This window comes from Haemaphysalis longicornis, unplaced genomic scaffold (genome assembly GCF_048455015.1).
Source record: "Haemaphysalis longicornis isolate Haplotype H1 unplaced genomic scaffold, Haemaphysalis longicornis Haplotype H1 scaffold_4, whole genome shotgun sequence".
In the NCBI taxonomy this organism is placed as follows: Eukaryota; Metazoa; Arthropoda; class Arachnida; order Ixodida; family Ixodidae; genus Haemaphysalis; species Haemaphysalis longicornis.
In genome coordinates, this window is record NW_027526361.1 from 26,974,497 (window position 1) to 27,000,333 (window position 25,837).

Below are 25,837 nucleotides of genomic sequence, written 5' to 3' on the forward strand. Positions count from 1 at the left end.
CTATTTAGATATAGGATGTCACCCCGACAATCGCTGACCTTGGTATCTCCTCGTGCAATGTTTTCGTGTACTTCACTTTTGCTTTATGCTGGAATAAATTCAATTCACCTTCCTTACTTCCTACATCGAGATCCCTTCTTTTAGACCTGTCTCTCGCTATCCACTCTAGATCAGACCTGTCTCTCGCTATCCACTCAGGATCAGTTACCCTGGTGGTCCATGGAAAAGCTGTAATTTCCGTTAGCAGCAAGAACACCACAACCGGATTAACGCCACAATCGCTGGATCGTCGCGTCTAAAGTGGAATTTTCATGCAGCGAAGGTTGCAAGTGTTGCAAGTCTGGAGCTTTCAGTCGCTCCACCAAAGGCGGATACATCAGGTGATAATGAGACTAAAAGCGCCTAAAGCAAAGGGAAAAGCAAATTATGGCGAACTGCAGCATTACTGGCTTACATCTTAGCCCAGAGGACTAAACTGGTTATAGCACAATCTCATTGTCATTTCTCATACGGTCCATATTCATTTCTTTCTCATTTTGTCCTCCGCACCATGCCCCAGCGGGAAGTAAGCAGCAAGCTTAAGATCTGTTTCTCAGGCCAACCTCTTCTTTCAATAAACTTTTATTTTCCCTCTCTCTCTCTCTCTCTCTCTCTCTCTGGTTACAGGCTGCACAGTTCTTCCTACAACTTCAGTTCCTCCAAGTGGTCCGCGCAACAGAGGCAATGTTGGAGAGCAGAGCGATCTTCACTTGCTTTTGACACGGCCGCGCTTTTGAGGAACTCTATGCAGCTGCGGGGCGCAGCATAGCGGCGCCACGATCGCTAGGTTTCGTTTTCGTTTTCGGCGTTACAGTCAACGTTTTTAGAAATTCCGACAATTCACTTTGATTTTCTTGTGGTCTTTAGTTTTAGAACGATTAGTTTGCAACAAATGTAGCTTCGCTAAACGCTAGCAACAAAAACGCCGTCGCTATGCGCTTTGTTTATTTTTATTTTTTGTCACATGACTTCCGTTATGGTTCTCGCGGTGCACATGGGATAGCATTCTGCTTTGCTTTTCCAGCTTTTCCTTCCTCCATCGTGATTGTTGTGCGTGTGTTGACGTACGAGCTATCGTTGTGGTCTTGTTAGCTATGCGTTGATACTGATTAGCCACTTGTCGCGTTTCAAATCAACACCCCTTGTCCCACTAAAGGCGCTTTTTGCTCGAGCAGCCAACAGGTTTCGGTAGGGGTTTTTTTGGGGCATGACTGTCGAGAAAGCTGTGAAGTCGGTTTTTGTGTACAATCCGCACGGCATGAAGCAATACCCATGATTGTAATCGACTGGCTGCGACCTGGTGATTCACACAACTGCGGTTCAGCGTGCAGTTGTTTTCATTGAACTTTGGCCACACCTACCAGCGTCCATGCTTAGAACTGTGATCATGAATTAGCGACTTTAGCAACTGTGATGGATACCAGCTTCTTAGGCAAGTGTACCACCCATTTGTTTTGGCATTTGTTTTAGTCCACTTGTTTTGAAAATGTTGTCGACATAAATGCACTATGTGTATTTATATCTGCTATTGTGTATGCTTGGGTCTTACCTATTTCCTTCGGCTACTAGGATTTGAACAAAGTTTCTGTTCGGGTTCTTGGAACCGGGTCTTTTCGTAAACAAACAAACAAAAAAATAGGGGAGGAGGCGCAGCTTTCCACCGGACGCATACTTCAGTGACCGCGTAACTTCTACACATTTCACCAAAACAAAACTAGCCGAGTTGCGTTCCGCTTGCACTAAGCACAACGTACTTCCGCAGACATAAGTGAAATTCTTTCGTTGCTTCCAAGTACATTTGTCAGATGGCGGATTTCTCGTGCGCATCTTATTTGTGGTCCAGCGCTTCTAACTAGAAGCAAAACAAAAACGTTCGGACAAGTGATTAATTGGTGGAACGCAGCTGCCGAGTACTGTGTGGCCCCGTTTACGCGACGGGAGCGGGTAATTCCAGCTGCATGCTCAAATCTCGGCACCCAGGTGAGGCTACCTCTCGCAGTCTAAGGCAAAATTATGGCAATTAGCAATGTGTCAAGAAGTGCGAAGTATTCACGTGCCCGTGTGTGTGCGGTTAAAAAAGACACTTTACGTTTGAGGTTCGGAAGAAATGTATATACATTTCTGAGTCGTCAACACCGGCATCAAAAATACAGCTGCTGTGTACAGTACAGGGCAAGGGTCTTGTAAGTGTTGCGAAATCCCCCCAACCCAATCAAACCAGCATCACACCTGCTTTTTAACTCTCGGAAAAGAGCAGTCATGATTTTTGCCCAACCAGCCAAGCGGCGACGTTTCAGAGTCGCTTTCAATTATTGATACAATTCAATGGTTTTCCCGTTTTTCCATGGTTTCAGTCGGATTCCTCACTTTGGGTGGGGTTTCGACCGTACATATCCATTACTGGAGTTATGTCCGGTAATCCGTAATCATTAGTAATAACTGGCAATGAGCAGTAATTTTGGCTGGACACTAGGTGGTAGCAGTTTGGCCGGTTAAGTAAAAGTCGTGAGTTGGGAAACAGGCAGGGCACTGGGTTGCCGGGATAAGAGACACTTGGCAACTCTCACAAGACCCCACCCAAATCAGCTGGGCCCCTTCAATGCAGTTGACCAGAGTCTTTTTTGATGTACTATTGCAAGGTGTTCCTCGGCGATCCTCGGCCGAGGCAATCCTATTGCAAGGCGATCCTCGGCGATTACGGTGGCTTCCTTATTTGGGATAAGGAGTTACCTGAAACAAAGAACAGCAAAGCTCCTTGTCTTAATAGTCGTCTTAACACAATCCTTGGCACCGAAAATGTTAATATGGGCGCAGTTACCACGTACAGTTTTGTGACTGGTGTTTGTTTTTAACCGTCCCATTTTGAGCATGTACACGTCATTTTTAAAGTAGTGTAGCTGCAAAGACAATGATTTTACAACCCTTCAAGGGCTGCATTACGCATTACATTTTGGCGCACATCAATTTTCAGCAGTGCAACCGAAGTCTTGCCCAAAAATTGCATTGCGGCACAAATTATGTGCCCAGAGTGCTGTCCTTTCAGTAATCATTTTGTAAGTTAGTAAAGAGAACAGTAGAGGGGTACAATGACAGCATTTGAGCTCCGGTGTATGCACAAGCATTGTAAGCTGTCCTGTGGGGCTTCGGGGGTACAATACCAATGAGCTGTGCTCGAGCGACTTATGCCTAGCCTTGCTGGCTGTCTAATGCTGTCCAAAAACCGGTGCACGGCGGAAAGACCATAATGCACCACCAACATAGATGAGGCTTAGCGAAAAAACAGCGCAAAGAATTGGAGCAGAAACATGGACACTGGCTTCTAAGGGCATTTGTTGTGCGAGTATCAACAAGCTAGCCTGACCTTACACCTCGCAAAAGTGTCACTTAATTGCCAGAGAGGTGCAGTTAACATGCAGACATACTCCCCACAACTTGCACAGCCCCTTTTTTGGTTGCCTGGCTGTCGGTGAGGGCCAGTTGTATTCCCCCGTGCAGGCTTCCGCTCCTCATTATGCTGGGGCGCACGACCCCCTTGATCTGCCACTCAAGTGGGAAAAAAGAGGATTACGGATCAATGGGGAACACAGAAATCATGTGAGATTTGCAGAGGATTTTTTTCAAATCAGTTCTGCTAACACTCACAACAAAATGCTTGGACCGCTGTGCTCAGAAAGCTTAGCAACGGGTTTTAAAATAAACACAAAGAAATCGAAGGTAATGTTGAACAGACATGCAGGGAGGCGTCCTTTCAGTACAGCAATGAGGATGCTGAAACAAGTGTATAACTGGGAAGTCAGTGGCGGTCGAAATGGAGATAAGGAAGTTAGGTGCAGGATGGGCAAGGCTGCACTTAGTGACTACTACCCTGAAATTTTTGGCGGTAGACTACCTCTGTCCGTAAAAAGACTGGTATACAACCAGTGTGTGCTCCTGGTGAAGGCGACGGTGGTGGAAACGTATCGTCTCACTAGGCGCTTTGAAAGCAAACTTATATATCGGCCTGACGAGCCATACAAATGAATGAGATAGGGGTAAGACTTTTAGGCAAGGAAAAAATAGCATGGATTAGAAAACAGACCGGCATGGAAGACATTCTTGTTAAGATTAAGTGAAAGAAGTGGCTTTGGGCTGCCCATGCAATACGGATAAGGATGGCAGGTGGACAAGATAGGGAATAAAAATAGGGAAAAATCAGGGATCGAATGGAGGGATGAGGTAAGGAAATTCAGGCAAAGAATGGGCTCGACAAACTCGGGGTAGAAGTGGCTGAATGTCTTTGTTAGAGGCCTACGTCCTGCACTACCAGGTTGATGATGCTGGTGATGATGAACAGGGACGTAGGATGTTTCAAGTGTTTGCATTCGGTATGTCTGGGTTGGGGGGCGGGAGGGCAGTTCCACTTGTTCGCCGTGCTAATGGTGAAATACTTGTGGTACAAAAAGACGGCGAACCAAATTTGAAGCTGTGGGCAGAGTGTCATGGTATGCATGAGGGGTAAATGATAAGCTCATATTTCAGAAAAAAATTGTGGTGGTAGATTTTATGAAAAAAAACGAAAGGCGGAAACATGTATGGGGGAAAGAAAGGTCTGGCAGGTGAAGTGTTCTTTTTATTGAAAGAATGCAAGCCTACTGGGTACAGTTAGATAAAGCATGCCACTTTGTTTTGATAGCCTTAATGCTGCTGATGATGGTGATGATTAGAGGATCCGATATGTAATGCATACTGTTGGATTTATTTTACTTGAAATGTAACCCTTATATGGATAAGGTTCACCTGGAATCAAAAACTCATTGCTTGTAACCTGCATCAATTTATTGATAGATCTCGTCTTGCATTGCTGCTGTTCACTCCATTTAATGTGTCGTAAAACCATAATGAATTAGTGTGTTCCCTGCTAAAATGAAACTTGCTGAAGCCTTATTAAAGCCACTTCATTAGAAAGTGAGAAAAATGGAGAGGAAAAAGAAATCACTAGGAGAGGAGCACTTATGTTGCTCAATCACCCCTTAAGAGGTCACTAGCAGCTGTTTATTGCTGGGATCTTCCCAAGACTCTGTGCGGACATGTACTGAGAATGTCAGGATTCACTGCAAAAGAAAAAGGTAGTGTCTATTATCACGACAACTGTGAGAATTACCGTCAGAAATTTCTCACGGCAGTCGCTTCTCATTGGCTAAGAATGCGACCCGGAGATTCTATGAGATAAATATTCCCTAAACAGCCGTGTTTGCAGCTGCCCCTGTAGCGCTGTGGTATAGTACTTGGTTTTAAACGAGAAGGCTCGGGTTCGAGTCCGACATTGCATGTGTTTTTTAACCTTTTCGGAATTTCTCGGTCATCATGATTTTGTTAATACTTTTTTTTACTCTGGTTTCTATTATATCAAGAGATTGACGCACAGGACTTCTAGAATGGGTTGAATTACGTTTAATATAGGTTGTGTTCTATGTCGTTGGGCTGGGTTATATTAGGTTTGTTGCAGCTTGGCTGGATTTGGGTGGGTTATGACAGGTTTGGTTATGTTACGTTAGGACGTAATATTATTCAGCAAATTTTAGTCCAGCCAGCTTTTATGGAAACTGTTGTGACAATTTCCTGGAGGTAATTCTCACGGCTGCCTTGAGATTACACGCAGCCAAAGAAAAATTCTGAAACTGCGGCTAAAGGTGTTTCTCGCGTACTAGTAAGCTTGTCAAAATTTTGCGAGCTTGCAGAATATTTCCGGCAGGAAGCCGTGAGGTGATGCTGTGTAGAGTAGCCACATTAGAGCAAGGGTAGTGACTGTCCTCCTCTGTTCTGTATACATCTGCCCCTTGTGTTGGAGTTGGAAAGCCGCCAACCGTGCCATTGTGAAGTAGGTGGCCATCGGAAGCTCGCACATTAATGTTGACAGGCTTCCTGCTGAGCCAGTGGCCATTTTCGAGTTTCTGGCACCAACAGACCTTTCACAGCACTGTCCAATGAGCAAGAGCCAGCTTGATTGGAACCTTGTACAGGGTAGTTTGTGCCTAAGAGTGAAATTGGTGTCAGTGTGCAGTATCTAAATTACGGTCGTCTTTCAAGTGCAGTGTGCATTTTTAATTTCCGGAACACTGCTAAAATCAGTTAGGCAATTGTGTCTCACTTCGTAAGGACCATGGACCTAAGGTTTCCTCTGCTTTAAAAGTGCCGATCTGTACAAACATTTTCGATGCTAGTGTAGCGAGACGAGCCGTGTGCCTGTACGTACCACTTCTTTGTGGGCACTGTTGTTGCTCAAGTTTCTTCAGCAATGAGACAATCTCTGTGAGTTGAAACTGACTTTATTTATTTATTCAATATACCCCTAAAGGCCCTCACGCAGGAGGGTATTACATAGGGAGTGGTCAATGCAGCAAAAACAAACATACGAGCAAAGATATACACCGGGGGAAATAGAACATAAAAAGAACAGCTTAGAAAAATAGAACTTAAAAAATAGAACATAAAAAAAAAGCAACCACAAGTACTTCCCGTCTGCAAAGATATGCCTTGCATATGAAATCTGTTCTGTTAGCCATAGTTTACTGTCACCATAGTGGAACTGCTAAGTCAATGCACCTGTGCCATAAGGGGCCGTGTAATGTCACTGAGATGTCAAGTTGCATACACTTGATGGCCACACTTGCCCAAGAATGCTATGAGCCTTGTGGTGAGGGTGGTGGGCACCATAGACAGCAGTATATTTTAGAATTTTATGCTCACAGATATCTCTGTAAATTGCGTATTGTAACTGGTGTTTCAGTGTCCTGCATGTGATGATGTAATATTTCCAAAAATTTAACAAGTGTATCTATGTTAATTATCAAATTAGTAGAAAAGGTTGGCAGTGCAGTAAAAAAGTTCCTTAATTTTTGCTGGAAGCCTGCACAGAACCAAGCTTACTGGTGCATAACAATTAACAGCCAGTTGCAAGGTTTTCTTTTCATAAAAGCTTATTGCAACTTTCCTGTTATTGGGCATGTATGTTTAAGAGTATCAAGCTCATGGAATATACACTGCGAAAAATTCTTTGCTTATTACATTTAGAACAATTTTTTGAAGGACTCACACCAAATTTGTCATTTTTGTTTTCAGGATTCTCTGCTAGCCCCCATAAACTAGAGCGCATAGATTAATAGTGACCGGAGTGCTGAAAGTGATGAATTACAGCGCAAATTGTGACATCAATTTTTTGTTTTGGCTGCAGAGAGCTCAGACGCAGGTGGGGCTCTTTGTATGTCGTTTTTTTCCTGTCCAAGCAAGGTGTCCTGTCCAAGACAGGCGTTGTGCTTCTGAGCACAAGGTTGCGGGTTTAATTCCCGGCCGCAGCGGCCACTTTTCTGATGGAGGCAAAAAGCAAAAACGCCTGTGTGACGAGATTTCGGTGCACATTAAAGATCCCCAGGTGGTCAAAATTAATCCGGAGCCCTCCATTACGGCGCGCCTCGTCGCCTGCATTGCGTCGGCGTGTTAAACCCTACAATCAATCAAGTCCTGTCCAAGACATTAGCTTCAAAAGCTTTCCAAGCCCAGCCTTCATGACGACCTGCAGCCCGCTGCCCCCAGCTCATTTAAAAGATTAATTGTTTTGCATACAGGAGATCTTAACCTGCTGTATCGAAGTAGAGGAGCGAAAGGGAAGAAAGGCAGCTCCAACCAATATCTTCATTTTGTCTTGTTATTTTTGCTGTGTACCAGCTTGTCAGTTTCCATCCACGACTAATATGCGTGTCGCCAAAAGGGCAGGACCAGACAACCTCTTGAGTTTGACCGGCTTCCACGTCACGGATGTCCATCCATGTATTCAACGGCCCATTTAACGTCACACAGCGTTGGATCCAAAGCTTTCTGGCATCTCTAAGCTGTGGCAGCAATATTGTTTGAAATCGGTTCCAAGCAGCATATGAGGCCAATAATAACACGAAGACACCTTGGTGTCTTCTTGAGGTCAATTATAAGTAACTTCAATGTCTGAATTGGTTCCCTTTTAAGCATTTAATGTCACTTTTTGCGTACCTTTGGCATGGGTATGTGGTACTAAAACTGCATAGCTCAGCGTGCGAAGTCCCTGGCAAATCTGTGATGTCTAACATCTGAAATGGTGTATCAAGGGTTTTGGGCACATAGCACATTGTATTGGTGCCAGATGCTGTTTAAAAGGTAGCCACATGCAGCAATTCTAGTGAGCGATGCAAAAAGTGTAACTACTGTAAGCAGGTAGCGTGGGTGACAGTGACGAGGGAAAAAATGAAGCCCAGACTTCTTGTTTACAGCACTCATTGATTTATGCTTTTTGCATCGCTCGCCAAATTGCTACATGTGGTGTTTGTACTCGCTTTGTGTCCTAGGTGCCATGTAGCCACTAAAAGCACAGCTCTTTAAAAAGGTTTCCTTTTGTTTTTACTGTGCTGACAATGACAGATGGTAACATGAACGGGAAAGAACCCGGAAAGGTTATGCTTTGGATGGAATGCAGTGCATTTATACCTTTACATTTCTATTCCCATTGTGGGCATCTGTGGCATCTGTTTTCCATTGCAATAACGAAAACAAGACATATTGCATTTGTGGGCATTCTCATCCTCACAGCATTCTCATTCTCGTGCTCAGAATTCTTGTGGGCATCAACAGGTTCATGTGAACGCCTCCATGTTCTACGTGCAGGATTCGATGCCCTGGACTCTCTCTCGGGCCCCCAGACCAGCAACGGTCACAGGGGGCCGAACCCGGACAGTGCACAGACTTGCTCAAAGCGATACAGGTGGGCTGGGAATGCAGCGGTCACTGCGGTGCACACAAGTATCGTTTGAGAGCCAGTGTTTGAGCCAGCATTGAGCTTAGCTTTACAGTGTGCAAGTTCTTGATTACCGCAGAAGTGGTGTCTTTATTTTTTTGCTACATTTCGAAAGCTCAGTCTGGCCGTGGCAGGCTTTGCTGAAAATTTAAATTACCTCACAGGCAAGCAAGGTAATTGTAAAATTTAAATTTAAAAATTAAAGCTACCAGTGCAGTTTTTTAAATGAAAGCTACCAGTGTAATTTTTTTAAAGGCATAGTTTAGGTGCAATTTACCTTGCATGCGTCAAGCAATTAAACCTAGGATTGTGCATGCGAGCGAAGCTGTGCATCCATCCAAATATGTTTTCTATACATTGACAGATGGGTGCATATCTTGGTAGAAGCTCTGTAGGCAGGGAAGTTCGTGGGAAGCAGTAGTCTGTGCTGGCTATAAGTGTGAACTTGCGTAAAATGTGCAGGGCTGGATATTCTTCCTTGTGAAGCTGTCGTGAAGACTGAGCTCTGTAATCATGATGGCAACCCTTGTTTAAACTTTTTAGTGAGGAATGGTCTTCGCTGTTCGAAAGAGGGGACATCTCCAGAAAGCTGAAGGAGAAGGCGGTCAAGTTGGAGCTTGCTGACTGCAGATTTAGGAGCATATGTTGGAAGGCAAGTGGTGTTGACATTGCGGACACTTGCGTGCTTATCTGCGTTTATTTTTGCACTCCATTTTTGCACTCGCTCACGGGGAGGACACCTTGGGGGGAGGCACTTTGAGGCTTGGCATGCATTGTGTGAGGGAGTGTAAGCCTGGCTTGAGCATTGGCCTTGTAACGAAGAGAGCAGAGGGCATGAAGCTGTGCTCACTGGGCTTGTTGTTCTGGAGCTGTAGGCACACGGGCATGACAGGGGCCCACTTGTCTTGCAGGTAATCCTAGCCCTATGTTGCAGCAGGCCAGGCGCAGAGTGCACTGGCTGGGTGCTGGTGCGTTCACAAACTGATGCACATAGCCAGAGCTACAGGCATAACCACTGCCCAGAAAGGCACTCTTGGCATAAATAAAGCTCCACAACCGAGAAAAGAGCTGATAATATAGCCTGGAATCGCAATAGAAGTCGCCATCAGGACTTTTATTGAAAGTGGTAATCGAATTTCCGTCGCAATGGTAGGCCTTACGCCTTCAGGCATCTCAGCCGCTCAGCTCCTGTGGCAGCGCGGTTGAAACAACGCCTGCACCACCTCCGCAGTGTTCATCACAAAGTGGTGAGGTCATGCCGTGATTCTATCATATGCGCCTTCCGGGCTGGAACCACGGGAAATTGAAACAAACGATTTTTAAGCCAATCAATGTAAATAATTCTCGTGCACTCGATTATTTAAAGTGCTGTTTCGGCTTCGACAGGCCATTAAGCATCGATAAAAGCAATAAAAATGGCACATAAAATTTTGGTGTCAGTACTCCTTTAAGCAAATGCAACAGACATAGTGCACCCTTATTGTCACATAGCTGGAGTCAAAAACGCCCTCTCTGATTGACCAGTGGTTGCACATTCTTGTCACGTGTTCCTATGTACTGGTTGCCCTCACACTTACCGTAAAATACCGATCAAGCGCCCCCATCCATGCAAGTGCCCCCCAGCATTTTCCAGGAATTTCGCATTTCTGTACACAACCAGGCAAGCGCCCCCTCCCACTTTCGGCCATTCTGAAAGCTTTTCTTTTTTTTTTTCTTCTTTTTTTTTTAAGCTTTTGGATGCCACAGTGCTCAAAGCCAATGTGAATGTCAGAATGTACTTTTTTAGCATTGTCTAGTTGAAGTGTTGTAAATAAGCATCTTCCGTAATGCAGGCTACAGTGCTTTGTTCGCGGTCGCCACCATTTTGTGCCGCTGTCTTGAATTCGGGGCCCGATCCGAATAACAGCCCCCTTAGGGTTGCCATTTTTCCCCGAAAAAGAAAACCGGCCCTCGGGGGAGGGGGGTGAGGGGGTATATAGAATGTTTATTTGGGTTGAAAAAAAAAAAGACTCGATGTTTTTGACGTGCAGTGCCATTTATTGTAGCGTTTTCTTAGAGAGAAATCAACATAACATTTGTATTTAAGTGATTGAGAGCGTGGTTATTGCACTGTATGAGCTTCACTGAAATTAACCGCAATTGCTGACCGCAGCGGCATAATTTCGTTGTTTTGTTCTTTCCTTAGGTCACCCTCCGTCTCAGGCAGCGCGCTTGCCCGCGTATTTTCTCCGCTCGCATGTCTTTGCGCAGCTTGTTGACACATATTTATTGTCTTAGTTGTTGAATTGACGCTTATAAAACGCCAAAACGTACATAATCACGACACGAGGTCCAAAAACCCAGCCAATGACGGCCGGTTTTAAGTATGTACCGGAAACCGGCCAGCTGTTTAAAAAACTGGTCGGGCCGGTCCAAAACCGGGCAGGTGGCAACCCTAAGCCCCCTCTCTATCTCTAGACCAATTATCTACAAGTTTTGGAGGAGTGCTTGCTCGGTATTTTACGGTATCTTGGAAGCACGCAACTCGGTGAGGGACAAATACTGCTCTCGGTGGAACAGTATTGGTTGCTCCCCTTTTGAGAAGGGGTAATCGCTATAGGGGCCTGCAGAAAAGGGGGAACCTCCCAAGACAGTAGTAGACATTTTGAGACAAGAAGGCACGATGTACCACTGTTACCCAACATGAGCTTAGGTGCCCATGTAGGTAACAATGCTGCTACTTTTTTGCCTGCAAGTCTTACGGGGGGGAACAGTAGCATGCAGAGGGGCTTGATAACTTCACTTGCTCTCTTGTCTTCTGATCGGGCCAACATGGCTCCTCACCCAAAGGGAATTGAACTCGGTGTGCAGAAAGGTTGCCATCTGGTGATTGCATTTGGTTACCAGCATTGTCGTCATGCATGCCTCCCCCCCCCCTTCCCCTCCAGGCATTCCAGTAACGACCAGTGTGCGATAAGCTGCAATGGAAGAGAATTTTTTGTAAATGAAGCGAGCAGCACAGTCCAGTAATTTTGTTGCGTTTTCACTACATTGCAAGACTGCTGCTCATCGTTTTTGTCTTCTGAAATCAAATGTGTGGGGAAAATACCATTGTTGATTCTAGCAATGAAAAATGCATTTTACGGTGTGAATTGTTCGCAAGGTAGTTTATTGTGGCTGTTTTTTTTTTCTTTTAAATGTTTGTTTTGCAGGTATTTCTAGAATGTCTTCCCGACTCCAGAAGTGACTGGATTTTGACAACCAGAACAATGAGACAAAAATATGAGTCACTATTGGCCAAGGTATGGGTTTTTATTTTTTTATTTTTAATTTACCCACATTTTAAGTTAGCATTTTGTGTTCTTTTTCTTCTCTGCCTTTTATAGGATCTCTCAAGCACGCAACTGGTTTTGGGAAACCTAGCTGTTAGTCTGAATTTAGAGGAAGAAGGAAACCTTTAGGGGAGGTAATTTAATAGAATAAGTTCTGCTTGCAGCCTCTAGATGCTGTAATTCACACCTTTGTGATTATATTTATTAGGTTTCTAATTTCTGTGTGGAAAAGAATGCAGGAAGGAGTAGTCTTGCAGGGAAAGGGAAATAATGAGCTTGTGCACAATGTTGTAGGCGTCATTAATGCAGACCTATTGTAGGTATTTATTTCTATTCTCACCCAGAATGGTGCAAATCAGAACACAGCAGCTTTTTTTTTTTTTTTTTTTTTTCCAGGCTCGTGGAAGAAAGAGTTTTGAGCTGAGGAGCTTATCAATGTTATGTCGCATGCCTGTTACATTACTGAACTCCTCGTTATCTAAAAACAAGGCCAACCTGGAGACGTGTGTGCTCTTCTTTAAGGTCTTTGCCATGAGGTTAACGTCCCCCTCTTGCAGCTAGGTTCATTTTCTTCAGCAACCTTACGGCTGTCTTTCACATTGAGCACATTGTCTTTGTGACTGCGGTCCTGCACTTTGACAGGCTGCAGCATCGACATTAATGCCCTTTTTACGCACAAGCGTAAGTGCCCCATCTGTGAAATAGGGCAGATGTGAAGTCAAAAGCCACGGAGCTGGGACAGGGAAGCGGTCGCCAAGGCAGGAGGAGGGCACGATGGAGGAGGCATGGAGGAGGACAAAGGAGGGCTGTGTGTTAAGGTCAAAGGTCAAAGTGGACACAGCTCAGAAAGCAAACAGTCAGCAAAGCCCAGCAATGTGCCTTTCCCCACTGCCCTTCTGGGGAGGGCCACGTGAATTGCTGAAGACTGCAGAGCCAAGGCCATGCTGTGGACATGTAGCCAGTTAACGGCCGATCATGCTTGCACTGCCGGTTGGGGCACACTGGGCTAGACCTCAGCAAGGCCGGCAATGGGTGCGGACTGGGCGAGCCTTCTCACTACCCTTTGCTTTTCTAAAGATCGCTTAGCTCACTAAGATGTTGTAAACACTGGATAAATAACTGGTAAATGTGCTGCTGTCTGCGCAGGGAGTTACGGGGGATTCTCACGATTCCGGGTGCAGGGCTTTATAAGCAGATGCTCTTTGAAACTGCCCAGGTGGCTTGCAAAGAAACAGTCTGCGGTGAATGACCATTACTTGTCAACCACAGAGTTCTCACGAAATGTTTTTTAGCCACTTTCAGGATAGTTGCACACCACTATGAAGTTGGCAGGAGAGAGCTTTCAGGGTCTGCTCTGGTGATGGCTTGCAAAGCACATGGGATAGTACTCTGCCGGTTACCAATATGTTGTGACTGCTGTGGCATATGGCGAAGCACATTACTGAGTTTGTAAAGTCGACTGATAACCCTGTGCACTGGCATTCAAAGCACAGAATATAGGGCTGGCCATAGACACACAGCCTCAACACTGCACCTTGCAAGCTAAGTCTAATACATCCAAGAAATAAAAATGCAGTTGTATAGCGCGCTTGTTATGGCAGTCGTAAAGGCCATAAGAGAGGGCAACAGCACACTCTGACGTCCTATCTGACCATCATAAATGGATTATTACACGCTCTTTGCTGCTCCAATGCATCCACATTTCATTCTACTCTTTTCTTTGTATCGCAGAAGTCAGTTGTGAATCTGATAGGGAAACCCAAATTGATGATCACCACATTCTCGCCTTCGATTGCAACTTTGAACATCTCTCTCCTCTTTTATAACAACTTAATCGTAACTTGTTTTTGTGTGTGCATAAACAGTGTTGTGGCTTTTTTTTTTTTTTTTTTGCATCTACAAATGGAACATGTGTACATGAGCATTAAGGATTGTGTCACGGGACATTCCTTGCATGTACTTTGTGCCCAGACATGTCACAATCCGAGGATGGAAGACGAGAATCTTGATTTGTGCTACAACAACCCCCTCTCTCAAGAAGAAAGGAGCCCGTGGAATCGATACTTTGAAGACAGCGAGCTCCGGATTATGATCAAGCAGGATGTGATTAGGACGTATGTTTCGTATTTTCGTATGTTTTGTATGTTTCGATTAGGACGTATATTTCGTTGCTTTCTGCAGCATAGGTAGTTCTCGGGCATTTTCTGTAGATATACAATTGTACTTCTAGAACCCTGAGGCTTCCCATATTAATGTTCAACTTCAGGAGACACACAGGAAGTAAGTTGCATATACGTAAGTCTAAGTTACTAAAATACGTATTATGATATTGCCTTTATACTTTATTACAACATGATGCTACATTGTTATTTATGTGAAGGCTTGGGCTTGTTTGTGTGCCCTCATTTTCGCTAGCTGTAGTTCGTTAAATCGGAGGTGACCCCGTACCTCATGCATGTTGAAAATGAATGGTTAAGCTGTAGAGAATATGAATGACGGTGACGATGCTTTCATGCCCATAGCTTAAGCCATAAAAGCATAGATATACTCTGAAACTTAAATCAAGCTCCCCAACAGTGGCATACACACCCACAGGGGTGTTATGGATAACATTTTATAAAATGGTTAATCAATTCAGTCACTTAAATCAGTCAAGAAGTTCAATCAGTCAATAACTTAGAGCAGTATGAGTGTTTATAACAAAAAATCTGTGCATGTAGTCCTATAAATTCTGTGGACATACTCCGAAGCCTAGCAAGGTGTTCATACCTGCGTAGCCGCACATACTCGGGGTGGTGTATTGCCAAACCGTCTCATTTTTGTAGCGTAAGCTACACTGGCCGAGGTTGGGCAGTTTTGCGTGGGCTATGGAGGGCCGTTCTGTGCAAGTGCGAGGGACATTGGACTAAACTGGACTGGGCTGGATTGGATTGGAATAAAGTGGATTGTGTTGCATCATAGCCGCGGCAGACGCACTGGCGCCGGCGCGTGCCCTGGTGGGCGCCTCAGTTGCGCAGTAGCCAAGTCTGACGCTGCACCGGAGCCACTTGATAGCCGTTTCGCGTGGCTTGTGAAGAGCCGTGCTGAGCATGCGTGAGGAGCAGTGACTGGACAGTACTGGACTGGACTGCACTGGATTGGACTGGATTGGACTGGATTGCTGAACCTTAGCTCACGCTACGTATATCCTGGCGTAGCAGAGCTAAGCCACTACTAATTTTTTGTGAGTAGAATTTGCTTGGAGGTCTTTTATAAAACCATGAGGAGGAGTTCTGCGATTTAGCTTGCACGAAGTCCAAAGTTTTCTTCCTTCTGTGCATCTGTGAGGTGAGGATGCGTGGCACTGTTTATAACTTTTCACAGAAACGGGACATTTCCGATTCCTGCAGGTTTCCCGAGATAGAATTCTTCCAGACGTCAGATGTCCAGGCCATGATGGTGAATGTGTTGTTCCACTATGCGAGGCAGCACCCACAGATTTCGTACCGGCAGGTTGGTAGCGTTCTCCTCTTGCTGTTCACTTGGAGCTGCAGATTTAGGCTCACATGAATATATGTGGCCAACTTCATTTCAGGGTGCCGATAGCAGCAATTACAATAATTCTGCAACCACCATTGCTTGCGTGCATGTTTGTCCAGTTTGCGTTTTATTTGCCAAACTTCATTGATTCATATATTTATAGTATCAGGTGCTGTGCAGAAGTGTACCTCGCAGAAGTTGTATGTCATCTGGAAAATGTAAGCAGCGCATTAGGGCAATTTTTTGGAAAGTATAGAACATTATACTGAACACATCCTGGCACCCTGTGCCTTAAGTCAAACATTTGATTGTTGGTCACCTGTTGTTTAGGGCCAGGGTTAACCGTAATGTCCCAACACATTTTTCATCCCAACTTGCCACTAGCAGCAGTGCATAGAATGGACTGGGGAACACAGTTTAGTTTAAATGTGGTGGGATATGGCAAAAAAAGAAATTCGATTTATGTCTAAAGGCGCTACTTCCAGTTGCACCACCCACGCTCACTTCTTCTGGACAAGTAGTCGGAAAGTTACATTAGCTGCAGCAAAGTGTGCCATGTGGAATGTATTTTTAAGTACTAAAAGCAAGTGATCCCCTCAACGTAACTTTGTTTCCATTTTTAGATTAACTTGGGAGAGCAAACGTAATATGATCGCAGAAATTGTGTAAGACATAAGTTGCTGGATAGCCCGGCTTAGCATGATAAAAGTTGCCAGGCTACAGACTTGGCCAGACGAGTTGCTGTGTAAAGTCTTGCAGACCCACGGGAGCAGTGACACAAGAAGTACCTAGTCCACGTGACGTTATGGCGCACACTTAATTGCCAGGTGTGCAAAGAGTAACTGGCGACCAGAAGGGTGACTGTGGGAGTACATCCGACCATCTTAAGAGCATTAGGCAGAATGACACAGCACAGATGAAAGAAAGCATCTGCCACTCCCCTTCTGTGTTTCCATTATTGTGTGCTCTTTTTTCAAGATCAACACTTTTCAACTTTCCCAACTTTCTACGCTACTGCAGAGAAATGCACTAATAGTTCGCTGGGACATTCCACATCGCCGTCGTTATTTTGGGGGGGCCTGTGTCGTGTTGTGTAAGGGAAGCAGAACTGCACCCACTAGTTTAACCTGTTGTGTTACCCTCTGGCCGACGTGTCGTCTCAGCCTGTTGTCTCGAGATATGCTCCTACGTTGGCTTATTTTGGTGCCTAGCCGTTCTCTCTCCCTCTCTCGTTCCCAAGGGCATGCATGAGCTGCTGGCCCCCATCATCTTTGTGCTCCACAACGATCAGCAGGCGTTTCTACACGCCTTGGAACTAGGCTACATTAGGTGAGCCAATTGTGTGCGTCTCCTTTGATTGTGCCTCTTCTGGCAACGTTTGCACAACAAGTGTTGGGTAACGGTCACCCAGTAAAGGCATCCTAGGGCAGAACAAATAACCCACTGACCCAATTGCTCGCTGCCATTTCATATCATCTGTTTAGGATACTGTCTTACTGCCATTATTTATTTAGTGCATTTGTGTGGTATTGAATACTAACCTTGAAGCAAGCTTTCTACAACCTTTTTCACGAGAGCTCGAAGTGTCGGCCAGGTCGTCTTAGGTGCAACTAGTATGTGGATCTTCACTCTTTTCATTTGCTCATTGTTTGGAGCTGCTGAATTCATTTGAATTTTCAGTACCTGCTTTACCCCGCACCATTCTTAATTATTGTTGCCTCTTTTTCTCTCTAGGGAGTTTACTGACACGCTAAGGTAAGCTCACTGCTGACCACTGGGCACAAAGTGCTGTGTTGTCCCATGAAGTTAACTTGCCCAGTTCTTGCATAATTTTTGTTTGTATTTTTACAGAGACGACATCCGGGAGCTCCTCAATCCAGACTACACTGAGCATGATGCCTTGTAAGTAAAAACGGCCCTCATTGGCAACTTTATTGTTAGTAGTGGGGAACAGCAAGAGACTCAAGTGTAGCTCTGTTTTGTGACTGGACATGGGCTGCTCAACTGAGCAGTGCATTGCAGTATTGTTTGTGTCAGCCGTTAAAATAATCTTGAGAATGTTTGGCAGCCTCTAGGCCTAGACATTTGCACTTGTTTCGTTCTGGTGACATACTTTGAAAAACAAGGGTATGCTCTGTGTAAACAATCGGTGAGGAAAAAAATTCCCAATGTCAGCTACTAAATTTTACTAATGTCAGCTGCTAAAGCAGCTTGCAAAACTCTAGAGAAGAATAAGGTGGTGTAGTATATAAAGTTTGGCCATGTACTGGTGTAGCTAATTAAAGGTAAATTGTTATTATTTTTATCTGAATTAGCCTATTGGCCATGCACACGACTAACAAAGCTTTTCTTATTTGAATTTTCTAAAAAATGAATGAATAAATTTATCGTTATTGAAGTTAGAAAGGAAGGTCCAGCTGGCAAAGTTTGTCTTGCCTAAGGGTGGACCCTAAAAAAAAAAACTAGATGTTTTGAATTGCTTCTGTTTCAGGGAGCAGTACTAATCATTGTTACCAGCAGGGTAATCTTGAATATTTGGCCAGAATGTGGTCACACATCTCCTTTTTAATGAAGAGGTGTGTAGTATGGAGACCCTTGCAGACATTTCTTGCTGACTTAAACTTTAACAGATAAGTTTAGATATTATATTGACATGTCATCAGCCTTGCAACTACTATAAGTACACTCTTCTAACACTGAACTCCAAAACTGGCATTGTTTTGGGACAACAACTGCAATTAGTTGACTGTCAGGCTGTCGGCTAAAAAGAAAAGACTACTACCTTTAAGACCATTTGATTGCATCGGCTTTTCCAGCTTCCTGTTCTGTCAAGTCATGGACGCTGTGGAATCTTGGTACTCGTGGAATGAAAATCATGTTAGGGTGAGTCATAAGTACCACACTGCGTTCGATAGAATTCTCCTGCTTTTGAAATTTTAGATCGTTGAGACTGAGTTGGCAAAATCTGGGGCCAGAATGATGTAATGTCTCAACAGGCATACCACTAACAGTGTGGCTGTTCAAAAAACGTGCCGTTCCGCTCAAAGTGAAAGCTGTCGGAAGTGCTGAGCAGTGATTCGCCATAATGGGCTGTAGCACCGTTATCTGCTCACTGCTATCACCCAGTGCACTTCAAATTTCCCGCCTTCACAGTGCTCGCATGCCCCCTACCTGAAACTGCGCCAGTGGAAGTTCTGTTCTTTTTGTGCTTGCTTTTCCTCCCACACATGCAGGCGTTGCTCTGCCACTTCTTTTCACTTACTATCGTAAAAACCAACCCAACGAGCGTTCCTAACTAAATGAACACAGGCACTGCCGGGTAATTATGTATATTTTGCCTCAAATGTACCTGCAGTTTTCTTTTCGCTAAACAATGGGGAGATGTATGACAGGCACCAGCGGTTCGTGAGTTTCGAACACTTATGACTATATAAACCGCTTGGCTTTTGAAGCCATTACGACGGTACGCCGTTGGGCTCTACTTGGGTCCAGCGAGCGAGCTACGACAACAAGGCGAGCACCCAAAGTGCTCTGCACTTAAAAATTTTTGAAGGCTTCAGGGGATTGTGGAAAGTTTGGCGACCTGTGTGGCTACCACCAAGGCAGTGGCTGAAGGAGGTCATTGTGTGTAGAGCGGGCCGCTCCCTGTGTGGCTTCCCACCCAGGTGGACCAGTTCAGCTTCATGCCATTTGCCAAGACCAACACGCTTGGCCTGCACAACGGGCTCGGAGTGAAGCTGTGTCGGATCAACCAGTCTATGCTCAAGGCACATGACCTGGCGGTCTACACTCACCTCGAGAACATGGAGATCCCCCTGCACGTCTTCGGAATGTGCGTCCCCCTTCCTTCCTCACCTTCTCTGCACCCTGCGGCCGACACACTCCTGTTTGGCTCGGGAATCGTACAGGTCATTCCTAGTTGTGTAAAGGAAGGTGCGGGTCAAAAAATCCTCTTTAGAACAAAGCCCGGAAATGAAATATGCGATGCTGGATCGTAGCAGGGTGCCACCAAACGTGGTGAAAAATCAAACATCTCTCTCTCTTTTTTTTTTTTTTTTAACTTATTGTGACCGCTTTAAGAGGGCTGTGGCAATATAAACCACCTTCCTGTTAACTGAATCACTTGTTTCATTCTGAGGACACTGGGCGGGGCTGCTGTTGTAGGGTGCTCTTTTTTCCAAGATGGCCACCAGCTCTCCCATAGACGGCGATGGTTTCTTTATGATTTCCAAACAAACAGGTAAGTGCCATCACTATTCCTGGATTAAAATGAAATTGATTACGAAATGCAACCTTCCTGGAAAGTTTGAGCACATTAGAGGTAGTAGTTTGCACACAAAAAAAATCTACAAAGGCACTCGTTTATTGTTGCAACGCTATGCATAGCCTGTGTACCTAGTGTTACAGCATAACAATACCAGTTATGGCAATATATCGTACCTAAATTTACAGTTGTGGCACCGTCGTCATTGGCGTGTGTTATGTGGTAAAATGAACTGCTTATGACATTGCTGGTTTTTCTCACTGTCATTTTAGCAATTGAACCTGACTGCTTCAGCTAATTTTAACTCCGTTATTTGGAGGTATATGTATGAGATGTGCAGGGGTGTCATAGCTGCAGTGTGTGCATGAAACTTTTTCTTTTTAGACATGAAAGAAGTTGCACTGCTGTGTGCTGCGCCAGATCTTCTATCCTCTCAGTTCTCAGAAAAAGTTGAGGCTTTTTAAGGGGTCATGCTAGCTGTGAAGGGTTACAGCTTTGGACTGTGTATACACAGAATGGTGTGAGCATGTAATGGGACTCTGTTAGGCATCTTATCGTGACGAAACCTTCTGTTACTATTAGACAAGAACGAAGAACCTACAGATTAACGGACGTAACTTACAGAACCTAGTTCACCTTACCTAGTATTGCCAGCCCCTCGAGCGTGTTGGAATGTTGAAATGCTCGAATTTATTTCGAAGTGGTGGCCCTTGCCAGCCTTTTAACAACACGCACTGCCCGTGACACAGACGGTGGCTCCGGCTGTTGTTCGGGCGCGAGTTTGTCCTCCCCGAGCTTCTGATCCTGTGGGACGCCATCTTCGCTGACAGCCTGGCCTTCAACCTGGTGGACTACATATTCGTGGCCATGCTCATGTGCATTCGCAAGCCGCGTGAGTACGATACCCATGGCACTTCAGATGCATTTGCTTGCCAATCAGGGTGGCTCTCTGTGGCCTAGCGTGAGAAAAGAAGAGGAGTGTTCAGGCAAAACAAAACACAGGTAGGCATGTTTGTATTCGCAACACTCTAATGTACCGATACAGACCAACTTGCTTCTACAGAGTAATGTCTTTAACAAAGACCTCGCGCATTGCATGTTTGTGCGATGAGTCTTTTGACAAGCAGAAGTAAATACAGATGTGATCCCAGGCAGACGATTATTTGAATGCATCCTTTCATGTAAAATCATTGCTGGCAAATGGCACTTTGTTGAGCAGAAGGGCAAACTGCCCTCCTGCACAGCCTGTCATGCAAATACAAGAGTTGCACTGGTCACACTGTTTTATCCTGGTGGGAATACAGACGCACTTCGGAAGCTCTCGAATGTGGTGCTGGCTATTCCGAAAGGGATACCATGCACTGTAGATCGGTTTATGAGCACTTAGGCATTTCTGAGTCAACGTGGCATTTTCTGAGCCAACCACAACAAAGCATTACTTGTTGTAGAAGCGCCTTAAATGCAATGAAAAGTGGCACTGAAGTTATCGTTCAAATGAAATGATTTTGAATAGGCGCGGTAACGAACGACCTATGGCAGTGAACATTTATGCAGCTCATTACATTTGGATTGGGTGCTTTGTATTACCAGTGTATCAGGCATTCTTTATCTAGGCTGCAAATGTGGCATCCCAACACCATTTCGGCTGCAGTTGTAGTGAGTGCAGCTTGTGTATGTTCAAACCGAGCGTCAGGTGGACAGCCAGGAAAGCCCATGATGTGGCCTCCAGAATCGTCTTGGTGCTGGAATTGCCCAACTTTGCTCTTTCTCTTCGCTTCCGCCCATCTGAACCAACTTCTGTTTTGCCCTCTCTTCTCCTCTGTGCTTACCGCCCTGCCATGTACAGTCATCAAAACTTTTAACAGCAACGAAACACGAGGTTCCTGCCTACGCACAGAGGGGCAGCTCGTGATAGCTACAGCCGCATTTTTGGCGCCTGGTTATCAGCACTCACGATGCTGCCCTATCGCACTCGGGTGCTTCAGCACATGCGCACAGCTTGGCTTAGCAGCCCGAGCGCTATCATAAGCTGCCGCTCTGTGCATACGCTGGCACCTCATTCTTTGTTGTTGTTAACAGTTTTGATGACTGTACTTGGTAATGGCTGAAACTTAGCTGGCCGCTACCCTCCTCTGTTCCGGTTTGGCTGCGCCACTTCTGGTGCAGACATGTGTGCACCAGGACAGGCTTGCTTAGTACCAGACCCTCCTGGCTGTCGTGGTGTTTCATGTTGCAATTGCTCAGGGTGTGCAAGGTGCAATGTTTGATTGAACTGGCCGGAAATGCTAGCTGCGTGGATCATAGCAGGACAAGGTCTGCTCTTGCCAGCTCTGTGAGAGCTCGCTTCCTTCTATACTTGCAGTCTTGAACTCTGACTATGCCAAGTGCCTGAGCTACTTGATGAAGTTTCCAGCAGGCCGGAAGGTCACGTACATTCTTCAGCTGGCTCTGCACCTCAAGGATCCCAAGGTACGTTGACTGCAAACGAAGTGTGTGTGTGTGGCAGTGGAGAGGGGGGCACACACTGCAGTAGAGCCTTGCAAGCAAGGTCCATCAAGCAGAAGCATGGACTGCCGCTTCTCAATTGTGTCAGGTAGCATTCTAGAGCGAACAGGGAAGACGCAACTTCCCTCCCCTCTGTCGCATAACAAACGCTACTGCTTGTGTTTACAGCCAGGTCGCCAGTTTGTTTGTTTGCCTTGTTTTCACTTTACAAGGCCCAGATTGTGGCAGAGGCCCCATCGTAGGCTGCTCTTGCACTGAGGACCGAAATTCCCTCTCACTAATGCATTTTAACTTGGGCTTAGAAAGACCACGATCTCCTGTTCTTTGGGCATTCTAGTGGACAGGCTTTTGTGCATTTTGTTGTCTTGTTTATCAGTGAAGGTATTGTTCTTGTGCCTCAAGGAGTAGAGCAGAAGCCCTTTAAGCTTTAATGTTCTCAAACTTTTTTGCCATCCGTACACTGCACATTGAAGTGTGGGCAGGCTAAGATGATGCAGTAACCCAGTGCATATTGAACATTTCTTCATGCAGCAGGGCACTCGATGTGACATTCCTCGAACCTCCTACAATTGTCAGTACCATATTTTCACGCGTATAACCCACCCCTGCATATAATCCGCACCGCCGCTTTTAGCCCGCCAGAAAGGGAAGAAAAATATTCTCGCATAATGTCTGCAGATTTGATACAGGAGAGGCTGCACCAAAACTACTGCTCAAGCAACACATCACATACTATATAGATAGAAAAAGCTTATATTTAGCAAGTAGAATATGGTTGCAAGGTGAAAGCCCCAATTCACTCATTGTCACTGCTCTTGTTAGAGCTTTCAATTGAGCTGTAGTCCTCAGTGTTGTACACAATGTCGTCCTCGGTTCCATCCATGTTGTGTGTGATGCAGCATTTTTTGACGCTTTTTTGCACCATCTCGCCTGGAATCGCCCTCCATGCCTTGGCAATCCACTTGCAGAATAGTGCAATATCACTTCTTCCTTGTCCTTGTATGTTTCGCGCAATCGCTGCCATGGAAGGCTTAGTCAGTGTTACTGTGTAGGAGCTTCACGGCACAATGCGCATTGCCAACAAGCTGCACTAAAGGGAAAGACCCTGCATATTATCCACACCACTACTTTTCCACTGAAATTTTCACATTTTTGGTGCAGGCTATACGCGCCAAAATACGGTAATTTTTTTGCTGACTCGCGGTTGTTTCAAGGTCTTGCACAACCACGCCCTAGGTGCCAAGCTTGCAGGCGTGTGGGAGCTGATCAGGGAATCCCTGCGCGCGGTTCTGAAACCCCCACCTTACATTTACCGGGAAGACAGTATGAAATGTCTTGAATGGCGCTGTGTCCGTGCCTGCAAGTGTAGCTTGAAGTCCTTGTTGCCTGCTGTTTGTTCGCTTCAAAACGCGTCAGTATGAGGTGCCCGGCTTCCTTCATTGGTAGTCCTTTCAGCACTTGGCTTTCCAAGTTCTGAAAGGACTACCAATGAAGGAAGCCAGTGAAAGGACTACCAGTGAAAGGACAGGAGGCTCAGGATGCATACAAGGGTATTTTCAATAAACAGTTGGATGCCACTTGCTTGCAAGGAATAGAAAAGGTGCAGTGGCTGACATCAGATGTACTCAACTCCAGTTAGAAGTTTGGAGCAGTTCTTTTTTGTTGGTCAGGAAAGTACAGCTCACTAAGGTGCACTAGCTGCCATACCCTTTGGGCCATAAATACAGTAAAACCTCATTCATTCAGCCCCCAATAATTTGGAAATTCAGATAATTTGGCGTTCCTACTTCCTCCCTTCAAAAATGTACATTGCCCTATGGCCTCGGACCTTCATTATTTTGGCTCAAATTTATGCACACACCACTTCATTCAAACCAATGCCTCCAAAATTCAGCTTACTGGCTACGTTGCAGGTTGATTATGGCATTGTTTTCGCCGGCCAGTTTAGCGATGATGAGATCGTCAATGATGCCCTCAGTGTGGCGGATGAGGCATCCTATGGAGAGGACACGTGTAGTGACCTATTCCTTGCAGGTCGTACTGCAAAAGAAGCAGTTCTAAAAGAATTCTGCTATGATGCTCCCTGCAGCACTCTCGCTCTGCACAGATTGTTGCATTCTGAAAATTTGCTCTTTCTGCCTAGCTATCTGTCAGAAAACAAACTAACATCGCTGACTTCTTTGCAAAGTAAAGGGACACATAAAAGAATTGTAAATGTGCTGTTTTTGTCGAGTTGAAATTTGATATTCAGATCATTTGTATGTTTTTTTAACTCACTTTGGATCCGAATTAAGGAGCTTTCACTGTAATTGCAAGAAATTATTGTATTTTTATTTAGGAAAAGCTCTTGTAATTTGTTGAGTGCATTAGATCTTAAGGCACAGCAAAGAAAAAAATGCACTATTGCGGGAATGTTTGCCTAGAAGCGTGCCTGCAAAATTGGATTTTGAGAATAAAACATACACTGTGAAAGGGGGCACATATGAAATATGTATAATGCAGTCTTTGTGCTTTTTTTTGTTCGTTTGTTTCAGAAATATCTGAAGCCAGTGGAGCAAGAGTTCGATGCATTCAGCCCTAGCTTGGTTACAAAAATATCTGGAAGAACCTTGGTAGCCTCCGATGCCACGAGGTCTTTTGGCAGGTAAGATGAGCATCTGTATTGCAACTTCTTCCTGCTTAAATTTCATGTCTCAGAAGTGTTTTTAAAGCTCTGGGCGTGCCTGTGAAACTTGGGAAGATTTAAATAGGGAAGAGTCTTTTTTTAACAGCGAACCTGTTGTTGCTGGCTGTAATGTGTGCGGCGTCATCAGAAAACTGGGTCATAGTTACTGCCGCCTTTTACTGCACACTTGAGCACATGCCTTACGAGGAGTGCCCAGTGTCGTCTAGGCTTGCGCATGGAACTGGCAAAAAAAAATACCAAGAAAACAGTTCACGTGTGTCCGTGCCTCAAGGGTGGAGCACAAGACAGCTCGCGCTACAAATGCCCAGTTTGCGAAGCTGGTTGCCGCCGGGTCTAACGCATGATGATGTGTTCCACTTTGGGAGAAATGCGAAAGCCTGCAGACAAAACGATCCGGGCCTGCCAGTTATGCATGAGGAAGACTACAATATAGATGGATATGACGACGACTACCTACTACTACCACAGTGAAAAGCGATGACGGAACATATAAATAAACAATTTCAGACATAATGTAATGCGTGGTGGTGTGTCCTTCAATGCTTACTTAGAAAGAAATCCTCCAGCTTCGCTATGGGTCAAGCCTTGTGCGGCTTACTGCAAGCTTTGCTTCTTTTTTTTTTTTTTTGCAGGCTTTTGGTTGAAAATAGGGCAACCACAGTGTGATGAATTTGTTAAATGTTCAACTAATTCTCCACATTTACCGTAAAATACCG

The 25,837-nt window shown here is 45.1% G+C and overlaps 1 protein-coding gene across 3 annotated transcripts in view; it reads left to right on the forward strand.

Annotated features, from left to right (window-relative positions):
• Positions 1–1,020: 1,020 nt before the first annotated feature.
• Positions 1,021–25,837, forward strand: part of Tbc1d5 (TBC1 domain family member 5) — a 45,980-nt gene continuing 21,163 nt past the window's right edge. The window contains exons 1-14 of one of the 3 annotated variants that reach the window (XM_077706212.1): positions 1,021–1,471; positions 8,707–8,803; positions 9,380–9,488; positions 12,028–12,117; positions 14,119–14,261; positions 15,537–15,639; positions 16,907–16,995; positions 17,401–17,421; positions 17,518–17,568; positions 18,483–18,549; positions 19,332–19,498; positions 20,680–20,822; positions 22,293–22,399; positions 24,970–25,079. In XM_077706212.1, the coding sequence (XP_077562338.1) occupies positions 1,453–1,471; positions 8,707–8,803; positions 9,380–9,488; positions 12,028–12,117; positions 14,119–14,261; positions 15,537–15,639; positions 16,907–16,995; positions 17,401–17,421; positions 17,518–17,568; positions 18,483–18,549; positions 19,332–19,498; positions 20,680–20,822; positions 22,293–22,399; positions 24,970–25,079 (1,316 nt within the window). In that variant the 5' untranslated portion in view covers positions 1,021–1,452. Of the gene's footprint in view, positions 1,472–1,864; positions 2,020–8,706; positions 8,804–9,379; positions 9,489–12,027; positions 12,118–14,118; positions 14,262–15,536; positions 15,640–16,906; positions 16,996–17,400; positions 17,422–17,517; positions 17,569–18,482; positions 18,550–19,331; positions 19,499–20,679; positions 20,823–22,292; positions 22,400–24,969; positions 25,080–25,837 lie in introns of those variants that run through there. The other 2 variants (XM_077706213.1, XM_077706211.1) reach the window with 2 other exon arrangements.